Source organism: Ichthyophthirius multifiliis (genome assembly GCF_000220395.1).
Source record: "Ichthyophthirius multifiliis unplaced genomic scaffold scaff_1120509251051, whole genome shotgun sequence".
Lineage (NCBI taxonomy): Eukaryota > Ciliophora > Oligohymenophorea > Hymenostomatida > Ichthyophthirius > Ichthyophthirius multifiliis.
The window spans coordinates 15512-40112 of NW_004086250.1; the positions used below are offsets into that span (position 1 = coordinate 15512).

General features: G+C 15.7%; 5 protein-coding genes across 5 annotated transcripts, besides 34 other annotated features; 2 read left to right on the top strand and 3 right to left on the bottom strand. All coding sequences in view use genetic code 6, as the record gives it.

Moving 5' to 3' along the window:
* The first annotated feature begins 30 nt into the window (after positions 1–30).
* Positions 31–65: a microsatellite.
* Positions 66–83: 18 nt separating this feature from the next.
* Positions 84–1352, bottom strand: IMG5_134960 (sarcosine oxidase, putative; the record flags this gene model as incomplete). The annotated part of the gene is made up of 1 exon (XM_004031861.1): positions 84–1352. One exon carries the CDS (start codon positions 1350–1352, stop codon positions 84–86), a length of 1269 nt encoding a protein of 422 aa, XP_004031909.1.
* Positions 1353–1893: 541 nt separating this feature from the next.
* Positions 1894–1971: a microsatellite.
* A 595-nt stretch (positions 1972–2566) lies between these two features.
* Positions 2567–2623: a microsatellite.
* Positions 2567–2631: a microsatellite.
* A 611-nt stretch (positions 2632–3242) lies between these two features.
* Positions 3243–3272: a microsatellite.
* Positions 3273–4483: 1211 nt separating this feature from the next.
* Positions 4484–4547: a microsatellite.
* A 705-nt stretch (positions 4548–5252) lies between these two features.
* Positions 5253–5290: a microsatellite.
* Positions 5291–6076: 786 nt separating this feature from the next.
* Positions 6077–6127: a microsatellite.
* Positions 6128–6212: 85 nt separating this feature from the next.
* On the bottom strand, positions 6213–8601 carry IMG5_134970 (tubulin-tyrosine ligase family protein, putative; the record flags this gene model as incomplete). Its single annotated transcript, XM_004031862.1, has 10 exons — positions 6213–6888; positions 7099–7188; positions 7244–7417; positions 7460–7565; positions 7616–7697; positions 7840–7938; positions 7997–8111; positions 8164–8249; positions 8300–8489; positions 8549–8601. The coding sequence occupies 10 exons, from the start codon at positions 8599–8601 to the stop codon at positions 6213–6215; spliced, it is 1671 nt and encodes a 556-aa protein (XP_004031910.1).
* Positions 6508–6557: a microsatellite.
* A 1185-nt stretch (positions 8602–9786) lies between the features above and the next one.
* Positions 9787–9857: a microsatellite.
* Positions 9843–9916: a microsatellite.
* Positions 9904–9941: a microsatellite.
* A 548-nt stretch (positions 9942–10489) lies between these two features.
* Positions 10490–10557: a microsatellite.
* Positions 10516–10595: a microsatellite.
* Positions 10542–10595: a microsatellite.
* A 568-nt stretch (positions 10596–11163) lies between these two features.
* Positions 11164–12383, top strand: IMG5_134980 (hypothetical protein; the record flags this gene model as incomplete). The annotated part of the gene is made up of 4 exons (XM_004031863.1): positions 11164–11262; positions 11553–11706; positions 11956–12075; positions 12130–12383. 4 exons carry the CDS (start codon positions 11164–11166, stop codon positions 12381–12383), a joined length of 627 nt encoding a protein of 208 aa, XP_004031911.1.
* Positions 11301–11340: a microsatellite.
* A 77-nt stretch (positions 12384–12460) lies between the features above and the next one.
* Positions 12461–12540: a microsatellite.
* Positions 12541–13159: 619 nt separating this feature from the next.
* Positions 13160–13232: a microsatellite.
* A 621-nt stretch (positions 13233–13853) lies between these two features.
* Positions 13854–13907: a microsatellite.
* A 973-nt stretch (positions 13908–14880) lies between these two features.
* Positions 14881–14925: a microsatellite.
* A 53-nt stretch (positions 14926–14978) lies between these two features.
* Positions 14979–15005: a microsatellite.
* A 137-nt stretch (positions 15006–15142) lies between these two features.
* Positions 15143–15211: a microsatellite.
* A 437-nt stretch (positions 15212–15648) lies between these two features.
* Positions 15649–17559, top strand: IMG5_134990 (hypothetical protein). Its single transcript, XM_004031864.1, has 5 exons — positions 15649–15842; positions 15901–15987; positions 16028–16271; positions 16351–16802; positions 16854–17559. The coding sequence occupies exons 1-5, from the start codon at positions 15702–15704 to the stop codon at positions 17466–17468; spliced, it is 1539 nt and encodes a 512-aa protein (XP_004031912.1). The 5' UTR covers positions 15649–15701; the 3' UTR covers positions 17469–17559.
* Positions 16300–16348: a microsatellite.
* Positions 17560–19985: 2426 nt separating the features above from the next.
* Positions 19986–20032: a microsatellite.
* Positions 20033–20766: 734 nt separating this feature from the next.
* Positions 20767–20830: a microsatellite.
* Positions 20831–21270: 440 nt separating this feature from the next.
* Positions 21271–21323: a microsatellite.
* A 629-nt stretch (positions 21324–21952) lies between these two features.
* Positions 21953–21990: a microsatellite.
* A 455-nt stretch (positions 21991–22445) lies between these two features.
* IMG5_135000 (hypothetical protein) lies at positions 22446–23247 on the bottom strand (the record flags this gene model as incomplete). The annotated part of the gene is made up of 2 exons (XM_004031865.1): positions 22446–22470; positions 23111–23247. The coding sequence occupies 2 exons, from the start codon at positions 23245–23247 to the stop codon at positions 22446–22448; spliced, it is 162 nt and encodes a 53-aa protein (XP_004031913.1).
* Positions 23154–23202: a microsatellite.
* Positions 23162–23201: a microsatellite.
* A 291-nt stretch (positions 23248–23538) lies between the features above and the next one.
* Positions 23539–23583: a microsatellite.
* Positions 23542–23590: a microsatellite.
* Positions 23548–23592: a microsatellite.
* A 247-nt stretch (positions 23593–23839) lies between these two features.
* Positions 23840–23876: a microsatellite.
* Positions 23842–23885: a microsatellite.
* The last annotated feature ends 716 nt before the right edge of the window (positions 23886–24601 follow it).

The window sequence follows — 24601 nt, forward strand, 5'->3', positions numbered from 1 at the left end:
TCTCTTTATAAAAAAAAAATACATAACAAGAAAATTTAAATTAATAAAAAATTTAATTTAATAAATATAATTAAAAAATTTTCTCACAAACTAGGTCTATTGTTGTTATTATTATTAAAATACTTTCTAAACCTATTTTTTTAATCAAAACCTTCGTCAAATTTAATAAAGCTGTCCCCCCATCTTTTCCCTTTATACTAACTCCCTTCAAACCTTTTAATTCTAAACAAATCATAATAAACTTTTTAATTTTCCACCATTTCTGAAACTAATTTCCCCACGCCTCCGGTATATTTAAATCCATGTCCACTACATGGACTGATATAAATAATATTTTTATCCTCTTAATCAAAATCAATAACGAAATTTTCATCAGGTGTAAGTGTTACAAAGCATTCTTTCTCATCAATTACATTTTCTTTAGAGATGCAAGGAAAAAATTCCTAAAGTATATGTTTCATTCTTACTTTTTCAAAGGTATCAACTGAACGAGTCGGAAAGTTTGGATTTTCGATAATTTTGCAATGTTAATTAGGTGAAAAACCCAGTTTGATTCCTTAATTTTAAACATTAGGGAATCCATAAACATAGTACATAGGATTTTTGCTTACTTCATACATAAAAATAGGACATTTTTACATTCCTAAGTCTATTTAAGGGGGGACATTGAACCAAAAAAGTTAAATTTTTCGAATTTCGAAAGGTACACCTTTTATAATATTCACGTTCCACATACCACATGCAAAGACGATTTTTTTGCTTTTTATTTTTCCAATATCTGTCACTATTTCAAATATATCTTCTTCATTTTTTTAATGTTTTAGATACTTACAGTTCTCAACGATTCTAGCGTCTTTATTTATTTTCAATCCTTCCTCAATAAAGGCCTAAATACAATTTTCCGCGAACAAAACACCCGCATTTTCATCAAAAACACCAATAATATCTTCATTTTCAAACTCAAAATGTGGAAAATTGGCCGTAATCTAGTCTTTACACAATATCTAAATAGGCACTCCTTTTACTTAATTAATCATTAAGCATTAATTGACTAAATTAGAGTCTTTAGTTCCCATAAAAAGTCCTCCAGTTTTTTTAAAAATCTATTTCTTGCTCAATTTACTTAACTCCTCGAAAACTTAGAAACTAGATTCTACCAAATCGTAATATACAGGATCTTCAAATGTCAGTTTTCGGGTTATTCTTGTATCTCCATGGGAACTCCCCAAATTATGAGCTATTTTATATTATTCAATTCCTAAAACTTTGTATTGATTTTTGGCTACATGAAAAAAGGTAGATGAACCATGTCCGCCTAAACCTATAACCGTAATATCGTATAAATCTTCCATTTTTATAATTTTTTTGAAATATGTATTTTAAATTATTTATTTTTTTAAATTGATAACAAAAATAATATTATTTTTTTAAAATTTTAATATAAATTCTATTATTTATAAAATAAGTAAATTTATAGATTTAATATAATTATATATTATGTATTATTAAAATAATAAATATATTATTATTTTTTTTATAAATTAATTGTATTTTATATAATATTTATTAATAATTATATTGATATTTATTTTATAAATAAGAATAATGAATAAATTAATTTCAAATATTTTATAAATATAATGCATAAAAAATTGATTTAAAAATATGTTTGTATTAATTTCCATAAATATTCAATATTTACAAAGATAAGGAAAAAGTAGACTTACTATGGGTAATCAAAATTTAAATTTTTTAATAAATATATTATTATAAAATCTTTAAATGACATTTTTCATGATTTTAATGAAGAAAAATATTATATTTATTTATAAGGGGCTTTGCTATTATTATAATTTGAATAATAAAAAAAGTTCAAACAATAATTAGTATAGTTTATATTATATTATAATATATTATATTATATTTTATATTTTTTATATTATATTATATTATATTATATTATATTATATTGAATTGAATGATATTTTTAAAAATGAATATTTTATTTTAATTATACATTTTTTTATTATTTTTTAGAAACTCGATTACATAAAAATACAAGAAAAGATTGATTGTTGCCTTTTTTTTTCTTTAATTAAGTTTTTTTTTTAAAAAAAAAATTACAAAAGTAATAAAAAAAAAACTAATAAACAAATTTATATTTTTTTTATTAATCTATCTGATTAAAAATATTATTAATAAAAATTTTAAGATTATAATTAATATAAATTTTGCCGAATTCAAAAATACATACATAAAATTATTTGAATATGTGAAATATACTATTTTTGTTAAATTAATTTGTTAATGCTAAAATATTAATTAAATCATATAATAATTTTTTTATTTTATTTTTAAATTTATATCCTTTTTTTATAGATAATAGTTGTTGTTTTCAATGCTTAATCTAAATATTATTTTTTAAAATTGAAAAAAAATATTAATTTATATTTATAAATTATAAATAAATTTTTATTTATTTTTAATTAACATATAAATTGTTTAATTAAATTTTTTAAGAAAGTATTTTTTTTATATAAAATTTCTTTTGATTAGTTATTTTAGTAAAAATTAAAAAATTAAAAAAACAAAAATTTAAAATATGAAAAAATAAAAATTTAAATAATAAAATTATTTTTGTTTTATACAATATACATAATATAAAGATATAAATAATTTTTATTTTAATATAAATATAATTATATAAAAAATATATACATATTTATCATATTTTTTTTTTTTATGTTAACTTTTATATTTAACAAGTTTATTATTACTTAAAGATTTATAATTTTTATTTTTAAGGGCGATTTCTAAATATTTAGATTCTAAAAATTAATCCCACTTTTTCAATTTTTTTTTAAATAGAAATATATATATATATATATAGATTTACTTTATTATAAGGAATTTATTTTTTCAAAGCTTCTTAATAAATAGGTTTAACATCTATATTAAAAATATCATCAAAATATTAAGAGTTTAATTTAACGCATTAAGATAATAATATAAAAAATTCCTTTTTTATATTTAAAATTATTTATATAAAAAAAAATACTTACTTCATACGGGTCTTTTCTAAAAATAATATCATAATTTTTTTTTTATGCATTTTATTATTCATTATCATCGTCAATATTATTTTGTGAAAAAATTAAAGATAAATAAGTTTCATACTAATTTTAATTATAAATTTATTTATTTTATAAACAATTAGGACTATTTTACAACGAATAAGGTATTTCTTTCTAACTATCTTCTTATCTAACTATTTTTTTTTTTTTTCCATTTTTGTTGGAAACTACTTGCAATTAGAAAATAACTCTTTGGCTAAAGGAGGCTAATCTGCGAAAAAGACTTATTTTTTTTCTTTTTAATTTTCATTTAAAATATTATTTTGGGATTTATTATTATTATCAAAACTTGTAAAATCATTTTGACTTTTTTAAGTTAAATTTTTGAAAATTTAAATTGGAATTATTCTTTAAGAAATCTTTTAAACTTAATAATTTTTCAAAATCGTACATATTTATTTCTGACTTTTATATATCATTTATTCCAAACTTACAGGACCTTCTTTATTGTTTAGAATAGAGTCTAGATTTTAATTTTGTGAAATATTTAAATTATAATTCTTTTCTTCATCACTATCTTATATTGTACTGTTTTTCTTTTCAGATGATTAGTTTATTTCTTCTATAGAACATAACTTTTTTTCCATATCTTTTTTTAGAGATGTTTTTTAGCCAGTAATTTATTATTTATATAATTCATGATTTTCTTATGAAGGATTGTTTATAGTCATTTAACTTAATATTTCTATATAAAACTAATTTATTTATTAACCTATTTATTTAAAATTAGTATTTTTGTTATAATTTTTAAAAAACCTTAATTTTATTAAGTTTAATTAATTAATGAAGTATTATAGTGTGAATAAATACTTTCTTGGGAAGATTATTGTTAGATTTATTTCAAATTATTTAAACTCCTCTCTAATAGATTTTTTTCTTATATTGTTTGTTAAAATAAATTTGCTAATTCATTGTTTTTTATTTATATTTATTAATTATTATTTTACAAATCTTTTTTTTAAAAAAAATAAAATAAACTGTTATATATTTTTTATAAATATTAATAATTTACCTTTTATTTCTTTTTAATGTTTTTCCTATGATATTGAAAGTTATACTATTTCTTGTCTTTTTTATTTAATTTCTTCTTTTAACTGTTTAAGCTCAGAATTCAAATTTGTATTATTAGAAATTAAAATGTTATATTAATATTATATCATATTTAATTTCTCTTATAATTAATCATAGTTTTCATTATTGTTTTAAAATCTTTCCATAGATTTTAAATATAGATTTATTTAATCCCTTAATTCAATATTTTCTTGTTCTATTTTTATAATTTATTATTCTAAAATTATGTTTTCTTAAATAATCATATTATTTTAGTTTATTAAAATTTCATTTGTAAGCTTTTTTTTATTTTATTATTTTTAAATTTTCTTTTTTTTACTTTTTATTCATTATTTAAATTTTATATTGTGTATTAAGATTTTTCTTAGTTTTATGTTTTTTCATTTAATTTTGAATTATAAATATCAATTTGAATAAAAAGTTCTCCTTTTTTTTAAAAAAAAAATTAATTAAAAAAAATATATATAAAAAATGAAATAATAAGTGTATTTTATATTTTTTTTAAAAAAAAATGTGAATAATTACTTATTAATTAATTGCAAATTTTCATTTATTATTCATATTATATAACTTTTTATAATGCTATTTAAAATTCATCTTTTTTTAAATAAAGATATAATTGTTTATAAAATAATTATATTACTTTCGATATCAATTTCATTTAAATCTTATGATATTCTGGATTAAATAAAAGGCGTTTCTAATGTAATTTCTAGGTCATTTAAAAATTCATTTATTTTTTCGTAATTTTATTCCCAATAATTTATATAGGTTTCACTCATTTATATAATTTTTTTATTATTTTTACCTTTTGGTATATTATTATTAAATTAATTTTTCTTTTTTAAATATTTAAATGATAATTAATAAAATGGTTATTTTAGTAATATAAAAATTATATATATAAGTTTATATAATTAAATATTAACAATGATAACCAATATTAATTAATATCCATTAAAAAAAATTAATTATATATATTTTAATTTATATTTTAAATATATTTATTTTTATTTGTTTATATACATTTTAAAACATTAAATCCAAAAAAAATATATATAAATAAAAAATGAATAAAAATAAAATATTTTTCAAAAATTATTAATTTGAAAACTAATTTAAGCTTTTGCAATTTTTTTTTTATATCTTTTATAAAATAAAATGTAAATTAAATCTTTTATTTTCAATTTAAAATACTATTAAAACTTAAATATTATAATAAAAAGCTAGAAAGCTTCCATACTTCTAAAAAATATAATTATTGACATAAGTAATCAAAATTGCATTAATTAGATTATAAAATAATATTTAGTTAATAATAAAATATATATTTAACTATAGAAAATAAAATCTTTTTAATTTTAAAATTAAAAAAAAGCTTCTAATATTTTTATTAATTTAAATTCTATATTAAAGGGAAGATTAGTAATAACTTATAAATTTGCTCTTAAAAATCTTTAATATATATGACTTAATTTTATAGATGAAAAATTATTTTTTAACTTTAAATGAGAAACTTGAACTTAAGGTAATAGAAAAATTTGAATTTGTAAAAAAATATATAAATAACTTTTTTTAAGTTTTTAGTAAAAAAAATATTTTTAAGTTTAAATTATTGGATTATATTTTATCATATATATGATTTTATTTTTTAAATATTTAGTAAGTTTATATGTAAAAATTTCAAGATTTTTTTAAAAAGCATTAAATCTTATTTTATATCCACCTAATATTTAATTAAAAACTACTTATTTATTCTTTTAATTCAAAATAATTAAAATAAAATTATATTTATAATTAAAAAAAATAAAGAGAAGAATTGTAATAAAAAGTTAAAGAAATTTATAAGAAAAATAAAATTTAAATCAATGAATAAAAAAATTATTTTATTTAAAAAAAAATATCTATTTTTTTTTATAAAATAAAAATAAAAACTAGAAAACTTTATTTAAAATTACAAAATATAAAAATAAAAAAATAATTTTAAAAAATTTATATTATACATTATCATTCCTCTGCATGTAATTTAAATTATTTTTATAATTTAATTTATTAAGAATATTTTTCCTCTTCTCTGAAATACCTTTAAAATTTATTTTGTTCATTAAGCGGTTTTAACATATTTTAATTATTATTATTAATTTGTTACTAAATATTTATTTATTTTTATGTATTGCTATTTTAAATATTAATTTATTATTAACTTTAAGGCAACCTTTTCTACACATTACTATTTTATTAATTATTTAAATTCTAAGAGTTTTAATTATTTTTAGATTGGATAGAATTATTGCTTTAAGGTTAATTATTTGTTTTTTTTTTTTTTATAATTTTTGTTTATTATTATTTTATGGTGTTTTATCTCTAATACCCTTATTTCGACATAAATTTATTTCCTTAATTTTGATTATTGTTTTAATATTAAATGCCTTTTTAATTCAACATTTTCTATTTATTATTTACTTCTTATAATTTTTATTAATACTACTATTATTATTATTAACTTTCAATAAATTATTAGCCAAGTCTTATAGCTGTTGTTTTTGCTAATTTTTTTAGTTGTTAATTTCTATTATTAGAACAGCCTAATAAACTGCTATATGTACTATTTGAAGGCAATTTTATTGGAATTCCTTTATATATTAAATCAAATCCTCCTATTTATTCTTCCTAACCATTAAGTCTATATATAAACAAAAAAAATTAAATTAATAAATATATATTGTTTAAATATTTAAATTTTAATTATATAAAAAAATTTATCATATAATAAAAAATATTGGAAACATATATGTAAAAATCTTATTATAAAATTAATGTTTAATAATATAGTGATATGATTTTTATTTAGGATGGATTATATATTTTATTATTTTAAAAATATTTTTTTTACACTTTTTCCATATCTATTATTGTAAATGTATCATCTAAAATACTTAATTTCAATTCACTATCTATTTATGTATTAGCAGTCATTGAAGGACTTTATTAATATATATACATATATATATGATAACAAATAAATATAATTATTTTACCTTGAATTTATTTCTAATAGCCATGGTTTTAAATTTGCATCAAAAAGAACATCAAATCCATACAATTCAAAGCATCTTTTATCATTTATAATTACTTTTTGTACTGCTAGTAGTGCTTTTATAATAATATTTTAAACTTAAAAAAATGCTTCACTAACTTTTTCTTGACCAAATCTAAAAAATTTTATTAATTTTTTATAAAAATACAAAAAATACTTTTATATCATAAATAATTTAAGTGTTTGTAAAAGCCATTTTCCTCCTAATTTTTCATCATAATTTTCAGAATTTTTTTATATAGCGACATTAGTTAAATGAACATCTAAATATTATAAAATATATATATATTAGAAAAAAAGTTCTTTTATTTACAAACATTATTAATATCTTCCAAATCATATCTATGATGAGTGAACCTTGCGAAACCAGTTCTATATAAGTATACAGTTAAAGGCTAATAAGAAACGCAAAGTGCATATATTCTCATATCAAACTTTTACCTCCAATTAATAAAGGATCACTAATATATTTTTATACAACATAAGGATCTGCCTAAAAATATATTTTCTTTAAAAAAAAAAGTTTAAGTTATTTACTGAAGGATTTTCAGGATTATATCTATATTAATTTTTCCAAGAAGCAATATCTTTTATATTTCGAAAAATAAAAATTCCTTTTCCTTATGATTTACCAACCTTTTTATTTATTTAAAAAAAAAATAATAATATCTAAATTAATTTTATTTTTTTAAACTGGCTTCATTATCCATAATTATTTTTATTCACTTATTTAATTAACTTTTTTAAATTCTTCACAAAAAATAGTATATTCGCTTGGTAATTAATAAGTTAAAGGCGTAAAATTATAACTTTAGTTTTTTTATATCTAAATAAAAATATTTTGTAAATATTCTTTTTTACGATAAGGCATCTTCATTTTTCGCTTCTTTTTCTAAAGATTTTTTATGTTTTTTAATATTTTTTATCATTAAATCTTTTCTTGTAAGCTTAAAAAAAAACAAATGATTAAAATTTAATTCTTATTTTTTTAATATACTTCATAATGATTTCTATAATGATTAACTCTTTGAGATATTGAAATATGCTACTAGTCCATTATATCAACTACCCATTCTTTTTCGGTCCAATTAATATCCCAATCATCTCCATCAGATTCGCGCCATTATCTTCTTTTCATGGCTTCAAGAATGCAATTCTTGAATGTGGTTTTATATTTTATTTATGAACTATATAATTAAGTTTATTTTTTTAATAATAATATTATAAAATGGTTTTATTTTTTTACGGATGGACTGGATAATGTTCTTTCTTTATATATTTTCTAAAATATTCTGACATTCAAAATTTTTAAGTTTAAATAAATATATTAACTATTTTTTTTTATTAAAAAAAATCAAACTAAAAAAATTTAAATTTTTTTAAAAAAAAAAAATATTAAAGTGTATGTGTTTATATATTTAAATATATACTAAGCTAATATAATAGTATACAAAATAAAATTTTATAATAAATTAATTTTAATATTATTAATTAATAAAATCATATATTATTTTTTTATTTGTTGTTATTAAAATTTTAATGCTTCCACTATCTATTATTCTATTTATTTTTAACATAATCATTTGCAATGTTTTTGTTTTCTTTGTTACTTTAAACATTATTTCTTTACAAATTAATGTCAAAATCTTTCATAAAATTAGAAGAAAGTTACATTTTTTATATATTATTGTCTTTCAATTCATCACCACACTCAAAGTTCTCGCTTTATTCAGAAACAGATAATTAACTACATTCAATAATTTCGTTTTAGGAGTTTTATTCAGTAATATAGTCATTAATTTCATTTTAATTTTAATTCCTTTATTTTAGAATTTCTCTTTAAAAAAGATGTTCTTTTAGAATTTCTTCAAGAAATTATTTTTCTTTGGAAATTTATTATAATAAAGTATTTTTATCTGAAATAATCTTCATATAATTTTCAAAATTTTCTTTTCCTTTTTATTTCAAATTTTCGATTTCTTAAAATAAATCTAAATTTTTTACATGAGTTTTATCTTCTTTTAATTAATAATTTTGTTAAGAAATTTCCTTATTTTTTTCCTCTAAAAATTCCACTTTTTTTTACAAAGATTAATTTTCCTCTTTTAATTTCTCAATCTCATTTTTATAATTTTCCTCAGAATTTTCTTTATTTTTCAATTCTTCATTTATTTATTATATTTATTATCTTAAAATAGCATCTCTATATTAAAGTTTTCTTATTATTTGTTAAGATTATTAATTACTTTCCAAAAAATTAATATTTGTATTGCAATCAGTTTAACAAAGTAAATCACTTCTTCCTTAATTTTGAAATAAAGTTTAATTTTGGTATTTATTTTCAATATTTTATTCATTAATATAAATATTCTATTTTAATTTCTATATCGATTCTATTTCATTTTTTTATATTTAAGTATCAAATAATAGTTATTAAGTAGAATATATATCATTTTGATTTTTATTTGTATCATAATTTATAGTATTATAAATACTATTGTTTATATTATTATTAGAATAATTATTAATACTATTATTTATATTATTTTTAAAATTAATGTTATTATTATTATTTAAATTTAGTGTATTTATTTTATTTAAATTAATATTATTAGATTATATTTATTATATTAATATTTTATCTTGTAAAACTTAAATTTATTGTTTAATAGGGGAATCATGATGCTATATTTTGTTTAATAATTGTGATATTTTTTTACTGCTTTTTGATGTTTTAGACTTATTCATTTGTAAAGATTTATTCAAATAATTATTGTTTTTAACACTTTAACTTGTATAAAAACTTTTAAAAATTATGGGATTTTCTTTTATTTTAGAATATGATTTTCTAATATTTATTTTATTTTGATAATTTTAATTATTATTCTTTTCAAATGATTTCTCAAGTTAAATATTGTGAGTTGTAAAAGAATTATGATTAATTTTTTCTTTTGTATTTGAATGACTAGCTATGCATTTTCGCAATTAATTTTTATTTTTTAAATCGTTTTATTTAAATGCCTTTAATATATCATTTAATTTTTCTTTGTAATTTGAATATGTTATGTTTTTAGTTTATAATTAGGACATTATTATTAATTTATTTTATTTAAATGAATAAATTTATCTGTTAATATTAATTATATGAACATACTAATTTTAAGTAATATTAGTATTTTATTTTTTTAAATAATATTAATATAATAATAAAGAAAATATATTAAAAATATAAAAAAAATTATATATATAAATATATATATATATATATATATATATATTTATATATAATATATTCTGAAAGTTTTTATTTTTATTGTAAATATTTATTCTCAATTTAATCTAGAAAAAAATCATTTTGATTCGTTTTTTATAAAAAAATATATAAAAAAGTTGATTTCTATATAGTCAATAAAAATTATTAGTTATATGTCAAAATTTGATAAAAATTATTTACTATTATAAATATTTTAAAATATATTATTTAATTTTTTTTACTTAAGTTTTAAATTTTTTATTAGTGTATAATTTTTATATGAATTAAAAATTTATATTTTAATTTTATATTCTTTATTATACTTTCAAAATAAAAAATAGAAAATTTCTATATAATATTTATTATAATATATAATATAAAATTTTTCTTTTTATTTTTATATAAAAATTTATTTTATTTATTAAATTAAAAATACAAAAAAAATATAAAGGATGTTAGAACCATATAATTATAAATAAAAATCTACTCCTAATAATCAAATATAAAAAAGAAACTTTAATGAATTTAATTAATAAATGGATATATTTAGTATACCGAGTTAAATTTTCTAATAAATGGATAATAATTTTAACAAAATACACAATAAAATGATGAAAAATTTTAATAGAGCATTTGAAGATTTTGGAATGGGATTTGGTGGAAGTATAATGAAGGAATTCTCAGATCATTTCGGGAATATAGATAAAGTTTTTAATGATTTTAGTGATAGTAATATCCTTTTATTTTATTTAAATAAAAATTATTATAAATAAATAAATTATTTATTATAAAGTTCATAAAAATGTAATTAATGGAAAAGGCCCTTTTAATTCTGTTAGTAGAACTTTTGCTATGTGTAAAAAAATGGGAAAAGATAATGAAATTCATGAATAAAAATATTTTGATAATAATGTTATTTAAAAAGACTATTCTGGAAATACAGTATAACCCTTTTATATTAAAAAAAAAAAAAAGAAAATTAATATTTTTTATTTAGATTTCTGAAAGATAATAAGCTTATAGAAATACAGAAAATAAAAGAGATATAATTGCCTAAGAAAGAATGTTAAATAATTAAGGAAGAAAAGTTATTAAAGAAAGAAATAATGGAAATTTAAATAAAATTAACAATTTTTATAATATGGATGAAAGTAAATGAAAAATATTTAAAAAAATAACTAAAATATTTATTAAAAACAAAAAATTGATATTTTTTTTAAAAAAAAGATTAAATAGATAATTTTGATAATTAATGGAATTTTTTTGATAAATAAATTGGCTTTTCTTAAAATAATGCAAGATAACTAGGAATAGGATTAAATAAAAATTAAATTGATTATGGGAATTAATAAAGATATTAAAAATAATAATAAGATTAAAAAAACCTTAAAAAAATAAAGACTATAAACAATATAATTTCAAAAATGATGAAAGAAGAGGTGACTATATACCTGCAGAAGTTAAACACTAAGATATGCCTGTGAGAATTAATAAAAACGAAAATTTCGGAAGAAGAGGAAGTAAATAAACTAATAATAATATGAATTATAATTTTAAATTTTTATAAAAAATAGCTGATTTATAACCTACTTAACCAGGAAGAGCTGTAAATTAATTACCAGTAAGTGAATCTGCAATTTAAAATAATAATAATAATAATAATCCTATTTCTAATGTAAATAATTAAAGAACTTAATTACCAAGAGCTTCTGTTAATTATCCAAGATAAAGTAATAATAATGCAAATTTACGACCTGTAAGAAATTCAGTTGAGCCAGGAGTTTATCGTAATCAGGCTAATAAAGGAACTATGCCTAAAGCTGGATGAAAAAAAAATTATATATATTAAATAATTATTATATTTAAAAACTAAATTATAATCTCTTAAAATTAATTTTAGAATTATATAAATATAATTATAAATATATTTTATGAATATTTTTTATATTAATATTTAATAAAAAATTATTTAAAATATATTTTATTTGTTTTTTCTTCATTAAAACAAAAATAATTAATAGATATTTTTTTTTTGAAGTTCAATATTTTTAAATACGTTAAACTTATATATATGAATACATTATTAATTTCTATAATTATTTTATATCAAATATTATTAAAAATTTATTAAATTAAATATAAAATATATTTATTTATTAAAAGTATAATATATTTCTAACATTTATAATTATAAAAAATAAATAATATGCAAATTTTCTTTAATAAATAAAATATATTATTTATTTATTATATTAAAAGAAAAAAATCTAATAATAAACAAAAAATAACAAGAATAATATAAATTTAAATTAAAAATTAATATTTTCAAGTCCTGAAATAAATAGAAATAAAATAATTGATAATATGAGTATGAATTAAAAAGAAAGTAAGGCTTTATAAAATCTTAGGGAATTAAGTGTAAAATGTATATCTAATTAAGTAATCAGTTTAAAAGAATTAAATAACAATTTAATCAAATTAGAAACATCAAGTGTTTATTTTAATACTAACAAAGAAAAATTAAACTAAACAAAAAATAAAACCCGCAAATATATTAGTTAAATGTAAAATGAAGAAAAATAAACAAAAATTACTTTAAAAAACATTTAAAATAGAGAATAAAAAAATTAATAATTTTTATATTTAAAATAAAATAATTAAAAAAATAATTATTTTTCGGTTAAATATTTCCAAACACAAACAGATTAGAATTTATTTGTTAAAAGTGAATTTATTAAAAAATATATGAATAAATAAGAAAAAATAATTTTAAATGAGAAAAATATTGTGAAATGTTATAAAAATCATTTAAAACACAATTTCAACAAAAAATAAATAAATAAATAAAACTCTCATATATTAATAAATAATATATTATACTAAAAACCATAAAATAAATTCAAATCTTAATCTTAGCATATATATATAACAAACACAAATAATAATTTAAAGCAAACGAATTCTTAATATAATAATAATAATTTATTTTATCAAAATAATTAAATTAATTATAATGAAAAACGATAATTAATGCTTAAAAAAAGTTTGCATTAATGTAAAAGCAAAAAAAATTATAATTAATGGAATGAAAATAGAAAATAAAAATAAATTCTTAATTAAGATTAATAAAATTATTAATAAGAAAATTAAATATGTATAAAAAGTAAATAAAATTTTTGATTTATAAATATAAAAATTGATTTTGTATTTTTTGTAAATAATTTAACAAAAAAAACTAATAATGATAGTAAATAAACATAAATAAATATTCTTTTTTTAATAATATAATAATGTAATTTTAATAATTGTTTTTTAAGTAATAATTAAATGTTTTTAAAATAATAATAATAATAATTTAAAAATTCAATAAAAATAAATTTCTATTTATATAATTTTAATTATTATATATTTTTGAAATTACAAAAGAATCAAGTTATTAATTATTATTATACGTCAGGCTAATGAATTTTAGATTCTATAATTTCTTAATCAATCAGATTTTCGGTTTATAATAAATTAATTATCATAACTTAAATTTTATAAATAATAATATCAAAGCAGTACATAAATTTTATTAAATCTTTTATCTTTTTAATATACAAGCTTTTTAAAATAATTATAATAAACTAGTTAGCTTATATTAATTTATTTTATTTGTTATATTTAACCATTAAGTAAATTACTTTACTTACATATATATATATAAAAAATATTTTTTTTTTTTAGAAAATAAACTTTTTAATATATTCCATTTATTTCTATCTGCAAAATTAGAAAATTATAAAATAATTATATTTTTTATTATTTTATTCATTTAATATACTATTGATATGTTTCTTATATTTATTAATTTTATACATTTAATATTTTTTTTAATACAAACTTATAATGCTTATTTTAAATAAGTATATTTATTTGGCCTACTTTTAAACATAATATAACAATTTCGACATTTTTTAATTTTTAGAACATAAAATACAGTCATATATTATTGTTTATTTAAACTTAAAATTTTTTTAAAAAAAACTTAAGTAAAATAAAAAAAAATAAACAAAGTATTTTTTATGTTAAAATTAAAGCAATTAAGATTTTACTTAAAGTCCAAAAAATTCATAATTTTAATATTAATTTTCTTATAAAGAAAATTTGAAATATTTTTTTTAATATAAAAATAATAATATATTTTATTAAAATTATATATTAAATAAAACTTTATATTTTTTAATAATCTAAAATCTTGAAATAATTTTATCTTAATTATATTATATAAATAAAATATGTTTTTTATGTTTTTTTTTTTTTAACAAAAAATAAATTAAAATTAAAAATAAAAATAAATAATTTATTAAATAAAAAAAAATATATATATTCATAATATTTACAAAGTTTTTAAAAATTGAAAATGATAATAATTATTTAAATATTTAATTTATTATTTTAATTTATTATTAATTAAATTTATATATATATATATATATTATTATTTTTAATATAATTTTTTTTAATTTACTTTGATAATTTAATATAATAATAATAATAATAGAATCATTTTTTTTTATTTAAAATTGATAGGTTGTTAATGTTTTCAAAATAATTTTATTAAAAATTATATTTATAAAAAATATAATATTATTATAAAATTAATAATAATAAAAAAAAACTAATTTCAATATTATATTTTGCATATTATAAAAAAGTATTAAAGTATATTTATTTAAATCTTATATAATATTTTTGTTTTCATCAAATTATATCAATGCAGACAATATATATAAAAAATAAAACTATTATTATTTATGATTAAATAATATTAATAATATTTAAAAAAATATATTATATAGATATAATATTAATATCTTTTATATTATTATCAATTATATATATATTGTTTTTTTATATATAATTACAAGAAAAATATAAGTAATATAATTTTTTAATCTATTTTATGTTTTTCAATTTTATAATTAAATAATATTAAATATATTAACATTTGTAATTTTTATATAAAATAAATTATTTATTACGCAATAAGAAATTAAAATATGTTAAAGTTTTTATATTAGATTACCACCTATAATAAAAACAAGAAAAAAAAATAATTAGAAAAATAATAATTAATAATATCTTTCAATTTATATAAAAAAAAATGTCTAATAAAATTGTATTTAATAAATATCCTTTCTTAAAGGAACTAGGTCTTGAAGAAAAAATGGGTGGCTGTTTCGATGGTGAAAAATGGTGTGGAAGTGGCGAACTTTTCTAATCAATAAACCCTTCAACAAACGAAGTAAATAAAAAAAAATATATACATATATATATGTAAAATATATTTTAAAAATATATAGATAGTAGCAGAAATAAAAGGAGCGTCACTATAAGAATATGAAAACTCAACTTAAAACATGTTGAAAGCTAAGAATTTGTGGATGAGTGTAAAGAAAAATAAATATAAAAAAAAAAAAAAAAAAAAAGCTTCCAATGCCACGAAAAGGTGAAATAGTTAGATAAATAGGAGATGCATTTAGAAAAAATAAATCTTAATTAGGAAAATTAGTATCTTTAGAAGTTGGAAAAATTTTATCTGAAGGAGAAGGAGAAATATAAGAAATAATCGATATTTGTGATATGTGTTGTGGTTTATCAAGAAATTTAAATGGTTAAATGATTCCATCTGAACGTCCTGATCATATAATGATGGAATAATGGAATCCTTTAGGTAAAAAATAATAAATAAATAAATATAATATAATTTAATTTATTTTATAATTTTTTATTTTTTTATTTATTTTATTTAGGTTTAATTGGTGTTATTTCAGCTTTTAATTTTCCAACAGCTGTTTTTGGTTGGAATTTTTGTGTTGCGGCAGTTTGTGGTAATCTGACTATGTGGAAATCTTCACCTACTACACCTTTATGTGGTATAGCTTGTACTAAAATTATAATTGATGTTCTCGAAAGAAATGGAATTCCAAAATCTGTACTAACCCTCTGTACCGGAGGTAGAGATATTGGTGAAAAACTAGTTGAAGACACCAGATTTGCATTAATAAGTTTTACTGGTTCCACTTAGGTAGGTAGAGAAGTTTCCTAAAAAGTTGCCAAAAGATTCGGTAAATCTATTCTTGAACTTGGAGGAAATAACTGTTTAATAGTATGTGATGATGCCAATGAAGAATTAGCTTTAAAAGCCAGTTGTTTTTCTGCAGTTGGTACTTGTGGTTAAAGATGTACATCTTTAAGAAGACTAGTATTTTTATAAACATATATAATTATTATATATAAATATAAATATAAATAGTTAATTCATTCTTCAAAATATGAAAGTATGAAAGAAAAACTAGTAAAAGCATACTCTTCAGTTGTCATTGGAGATCCTTTGGACTCTAAAACTTTATGTGGACCTTTACATTCTACAAACTAAATTTCCATATTCGAAAGAGGGCTTAAAGATATTTAAGAATAAGGAGGAAAAATATTAGTTGGGGGTAAAAAAGTTGAAGGAAATGGTAATTTCGTACAACCAACAATAGTTGAAATGACTAATGTACATGCTCCTATACTTTAACATGAATTATTTGTACCTATTCTTTATATTATGAAGTTTGATACACTAGATGAGGCTATTTAAATCAATAATTCAGTTCCTTAAGGACTCTCTTCTTCTTTATTTACTTAAAATGTTGCTAATGTTTATAAATGGACTGGTCCTTTAGGGGCAGATACTGGAATTGTTAATGTTAATATTGGACCTTCAGGGGCTGAAATCGGAGGGGCTTTTGGAGGAGAAAAAGAAACTGGAGGTGGTAGAGAAAGTGGATCAGATTCTTGGAAATAATACATGAGAAGATCTACTTGTACTATTAATTATGGAAAAACATTACCTTTAGCCTAAGGCATTAAATTTGATTTATGAGAAAGTATTATTTTTTAAAAAAATTATTTATGTTTAGCTTTTTTTTTAATAGTGAGTTTTATTAACTTTTTTGATATATATTTTTTTAAAAAATTATGTATTTCATCATATATATATATATATACAAAATTCTAATATAAAAAAAATTATATATATAAAATTAAAAAGAATAAAAATATATTTAAGTTTATCATCTTAATTATAATAATACGTATTTATTGAACAATATAATAAAATTAAAAGTATATTTTCATTAAAAAACTTTAAAAAAGCAAAAAAAGGCAAATAATAAAGTCTGTATAAAAAAGCCTAAAAAAATGCTAATATAGACCTTAATATATATATATTGCAGAAAATCATAATAAAAAAATAATCAATAATCCAAAAACATTATTATTTTTTATAGAAGTTTTTTGCCCGATAACAAATATAATAAATAAAATTATAAGCTTTGAATTTTATTCAATAATAACATTACCAGTAATGATATAAAATATAATATAAATACAAACATAATATAAGTTAATATATTATATAATACACTTGTTATCATATTTAGGAGGATTTACAATTTACTTTTTTATTAGTTAAAATATTAGAGTGAAATTTTAATTTTTTTTATACACAATCACTACCATAATTGTCTATTTAAAATATGTTTTCAAGCAAGTATACAAAAGTAATTAAATATAATTAAAAATTTAAAAAAAGACTGATAAAATACTCTATTTAGGTTTTTCATAATAAAAACACTTACTCTGCTTAAAAAATACTGGGATTTAAATTTTAGATATTTTTAGAAATAAAAAAATATATTAAATTTATGAAAATAATCATTATAATTAAAATTCAAGAAAAATACAAATTTTGTAAATTTTTAAAGATTTAGATTTAAAACTTTTAATTTATATTTAAAGTGAATAAAATATTAATAAGCATTTGTTTTATACAAATATATTAGATTTAGTTTCTTTTAAAAAAATAAACAAAATTTTCTTAAAAGAAGACCTTTTATAAAAATACATACACTATAATAATTAAACGAAAAATATTTTTTTCCTTAATAATATAAATGAATAGTTTTTTTTAAAAGGAATTCATATATTACCTATTTGAAAAAAAAAATTAACTTTTTATAAGTTCTTTAAATATTTAAAATAATAAAAAATTTATCGTTTATGGAAATTTAGAAAAATTATTAATAAAAAACTAATTAGAAAATTCATAAAATAAATTGGTTTTATTTAATTTAGTTTAAAAGAATTAAGAAGTATACTCAGAGTATTTTTGTAATGAAATTAAATAATTTCTCTAATATAAAAACTATATAGTAATGAGTACTTATATACATATTTTCTTACTTTTAGATAAAAATCTAGAGTTTGTTTAAGATTAAATATGTTTAATATTTTTTCGTTTGCATTTTAGCGATTAATTAATATTTTATAATTAACAAATTTGATAATTTTTTCGTTTGTTAAATTAATGAAAAACATCAAGTAGAAATTGTTAAAGAATTTAATCTTAATTAAGGAAGAAAGTATCTTTTAATAACTTAACTTTTAAATAAAAAATAAATTGCGATTTTTACTAAAAAAAATATTATTCATATTATTGATTTATTTAAAAAATGATAATACAATTATATATTAATGATTTCAAAATGTATATAAAATATAAATTAATCAATAAATTTAAATATAAATTATATTGATTTTATATAATTAACTTTTTCTTTATCATATATATATATATATAATATTATATATATTATTTATTTTTAGTTTTTATATTTTTAATTTTTTAATTATAAAAATTTATTTATTTTTTTTAAAAAAATGGATATTTAAAAAAGTATTTTTTTTTCAAGATTTTGTCTTTTTGGAAATGACAGAGGAGAAAATCAAATAAAACAACTTTAAACACAATTTATTGAAATATTTGGGCAGTTTTTCAAGAAATTAATAAATCCCGAAATAAAATATAATTTTAAAATAATAATAGCGACAGAAGAAAAACAACTTAAAGGAATTCTCACCTTTGTTAATTTATTTGATGATTAAAAAATGTAAGAAATAATATCAGAGTTAAAGCAAAATATAAATATAGATTTGCCAGAAATAATTATTTCACCTGATATAAATACAGTATATGATATTGATATATAAGCGATTTAGCAAGAACAATTAAGCGAAAACTTACTTTAATTATCTAATGTAAAAAAAAATGTTACTTAAGAATAATTATAAGAGTTTTTTTAAAAAAATGGGTTTCATAATGTAAAAATAGAGTCTTTAAGGGAACATAAAAACAAATTTATAAATTTTAAATTAGAATTTGAAAACGAAAAAATAGGGGAAGATTTTATGATCTAAATGTATAAATAAAAAGAATTCGAAATATTTTTTTAAAAAAACGAAATAAATATTAACTTATATACTTCGAATAATTTAAAATAATAAATAGAAACAATTAAGTAAAGATATGAAATTGAATTTTAATAAAACTTTTAAGGAAAAAATAAGAATTAAATTGAAAATATGTATTAAAATTCAGAATAAGAAAAAATTTTAGAAAACACTTAATGATACATATATAAGTTTTTATTTAATATATATAAGTTATATTCATTTTTATTTTTTATACAAATTAAAAATGTATTTTTTTTAACTATTAAAATATTATAATTTTGATTATTTTTTTAACTCTTATTAAAAACTCAAAAAAATAAAAATATTAAAAAAAATAAAAAAATGAGTGAAGAATAATTAATAAATAAAAAAGCTTAAAAAAGCGATTGTTGCAAATAAATATTTTCCATATTTTTTTCAAAAAAACAACAAATAATTCAAGAAAATTAAGAGTAAGACGAAGGAATTTCAAAAATAAATAAAAGCCACATAGATGAATAAGAAAACAAAAACCCTGAAATTGATTAAAAATTAAAAATTAAAAATATGTAAAAAAAGCGTTTAGATATTAGAAAATATATATAAGAATAAGAATATCCTTATAACTAAATATTTATACTAAAAAAAAAAAAAAATATCTTAATGGCTAAAATAACAGAATAAAACATAAATAGTAAATCAATGATTTTATCGAAAGATTTTTAAACAGAAACTTAGTTAGAAGTTTCTTTAAATTAATTTAGTTCATTAGAAAATCAATAATAACAAATTCCAAATCCGATTTTAGAATATATATAAACACGTATTTTTAAAAATAAAAAACGTCCTTTTATTATTATTGATATTTTTCCTTAAAATACTTAGAACACTATACAAGTAATTTTTATTATATTATATTATATTATATATATATATTATATTATATATATATATATATATATATATATATATTAAAAAAAATAAAAAGTTTTTAAAAAATCAAAATACTGTAATTTGTATAGAAAAAAATTCCAAAAAAGCTCTATAAATATAAAACACAATCATAGATTTAAAATTAAATAAAAACTTCGAAATACTAGTGGGCGATTTTATATATTTAAATTTTTCTTTATAAAAAAAACTCGATTTAATATTTATTTAACCTTAAATATCTTTAAATTAAGAAGGGAAGTTTATATAAAAGGAGAAACTTAATGAAATATTAAAAAAATCAAGCTAAATATCAAATAATATAATATTAGTTTTACCCAAGTATTTTAAAATTAATGATTTAGCTTACTTATTTAACACTGTATAATTTCCTAAAGAAAAGTTTTCGGTAGAAATCGAAATCGTAAGTGTAGAAAGACAAGTGAAATTTTTAATTGTTTATTTTGGTTAAATTTCTAATGTAAAAAAAAATAAAAAAAATAAAAAATAAAAAATAAAAATTAATTAAAATAAAGCTTTAATTTAATGAAGATTTTAATTTTTATCATTAATTTTTATGTTAGAATTTTTACGAATAATCCATTTAATTCTAAAATAGAATTAAATTATTATTAGTATATTTGCAAATAAAAATAAGTATAAAATAAATAGCTTACATAATAGAAGGATTAAAAGAGCAAAAAAATAAAGGAAATAATATAAATTCAGATTTTTTAGAATATATATTAGATATATATAAATAAGATAAGCATTTATATAATTTAGTCTAAAATGTTTATTAATATAATCATTATAATTTACATTCTTCGAACGAGTGTTGCAAAGAAAAAAAAGGAGATAATGAAGATATCTATTCTTATGAGTCTAGTTAGTTTTAGGCTTATTCTTATTCTAATAAATATGAAGAAATTTATACACCTAATTAGATTTTAAGCATTTCTAATTAGAAAAGCTTTCTAACAGAATCTTAAGAAATTAAAAAATAAAGCGTTTAAAAAATAAGAAAAATTTTTATTTAGAAAAATTATTGGAGAATAAGACTGAATTTTTTTTTTTAAAGAAAATAAATAAATATTAATAATATCTATGTTTGTATATAAAATTTATTAAGGTTTTTTTTTTTTTATAAAAAAAAATGCATTTATATATAAAAATAGAAAATATAGAAAAATAGTAAAATAGTTTTTTTTTTAAAAAAAAGTGCTTTTACAATAAAAAATTAAGAAAAAAAATAGTTTTTTTTTAAATTAGAAAAAATAATTATTTTTAACATATAAATAACAAAAAAACAAGAACATTTTTTAGAATAGCTTAAAAAAAAAAATTAGACTAGAATATTTTTTGTTTTTTTCTTAAAAAATTAGAAAAGGTAAATATATACAAAAAAAAATATAAAAAAGTTTAATTATATCATTTTCTAACAGAAAAAATATCAGTTGTATTAACATTATTAAAACTCAAGCTATTAATTTAATATTTCTTACTTCTAGGAGCTAAAATGATATTTTTTGTATAAGATGTAAAATTTACTTTTTAAACAAAGTTTTTTTCATTTAAAATTTAAAAAGCTTTTTATTATTTACCAACAATAGTTCCAACTTTATTTTAAACAAGACTTACTGCCCTTTAGAATTTATCATTGGGAGTATCTAGCATTTCTTCTTTTATTTTTTGATTAAACGTATTTAAATTATTTATAAAAATAACTAAATTCTCAAAGAACTTTAAAAATTCAATACATTTAAAAAAACATAAACTAAGGGCTATAGGATTAATTTATTCAGAAATTGCATTTACAATAAACTCAAATTAAAATAACATCATTCTTAATATTTATTTTTCATCTTCTAATTAAATTTTTTTTCTTTTAAAGATTTTTCAATAAACTCTTACATTTGTCCAAAATAATTTTTAATTTTTATAATTTCCTCGAATTATTCTAATAAATGGAAATTTATTTTTTTATTTTATTTCCTTCTTTAAATATTCTCCAATTATTCCAAAAAAACATAAAACTCATCATAATTAGTCATATCCATTTTTTTATTTAATAATTCTAAACCTTATAAATGCATATTTTAATTTTTGTTATCATCTTCTACTTCATCTAATACTTAGTTATATATTGAATATTTCATTATATCGTCTTATTATGTATAAAATTTTGGAATACTTTAAAAACTTTCTAACATTTAACCTAAAATATTATTCTTTTATTTTATTTCTAAAACTGATTTAGTTTCCGAATAGTCTTATTATTATATTAAATCTTAAAATTCGTGAAAATCGAACATTAAATACCCATCAAAATTATTATTATGGTATTTTTAAGCATTTTCAGATACATTTTCATCTTCATCTACTTCATCATTTTCTTCTTCTTCTTCCTCATCTTCATTTTCATTATTTTCGGGAATATTTGAAAAAATTTCAGTCATTATTTATTTTTATTTTTTTAACTTTAATATAATATATTAAAATTTAATATAAATAGTATAGTTTTTATTTTGTAAGCCTTTATTAAATTAAAAATGTGATTAAAAATATATTTTTTATATAATATTTAATAAATAATAACTTTTGTTTTGTAAATGAATATATTTATAAATTATATACTTTGAATACAAATAAATAATAAAATTAAAAAAAATTAAAAAAATTAAAGTTTAATTAAAAATTAACTATTCAAATATATAAATATAAATTAAATAAATACTTTTAAATTTGATTAAAAATATATATAATTATATATAAATATTTAAATAAATATATATTAATATAAAGTAATTACTTATTTCAAAAATAAAAAATTAGCAAAAATATAAAAAATTTGAATTCATATTAGTATTTTAATTATTTAAATTCCATTTTTATTATAAGATATCTAATAAATAAAATAAGTTAATAAAAAAAAAAATTATTGAAAAAATATATAAAAAAAAATATATTAATACATATATATATATTAAATATTCATAAATATATAAATAAATATTTATATTTATATTATTTTATACATTAATTTAATTTTATATATATATATATATAAATATATTTATATATATATGTATTTATAATTTATTTTAAAAATATTGTAATACATATTAAAATATATATCATAATATAAAATAATAAAAAATAAAATAATTCATATTTATTATTTAAAATTGCCTAATTTATTTAATTTTTTTATTTTTAATTATTTTTCTTAATAATGATACAATTAAAAAAATTTATTTTATTAAGTTATCTATAAAATTTCATTATTATCATTTTAATTAACTTTAATATATCATCATAATTAATAATATTAAAATAATATATTCATATATAAAAATAAATCTATTAAAATAATTTATTATTTATTTTTGAGCAATATATCTATTAGTTCCAATAGAATATTAATTTAGAGATTTTTATTAAATTATAGAAAAGTTAAAATGTATTAATTTATATTATATTTTTAATATAATAAAGTACATTTCTAGTTTAATATAAAAATGAATACATTAACTTTATGACATAATATTTCACCTTAATATATTTAATAAAAAATGCTTTTGTTTAACTTGTGTAAATATTTAAAATCATTTATAATTCATATATATATTTAATGGAATTTATTATATTATATTATATTATATTTAAAAATATAACTTCTATTATTATTTTAATACTATAAAAATTTTAAAAATATTCTTTATATTTTATTACGAAAGAATATTAATTTTTTTTATAGATATAGTAATATTGATTTATGATAAATTTTTAAAGCAAAATATTTACTAGTAA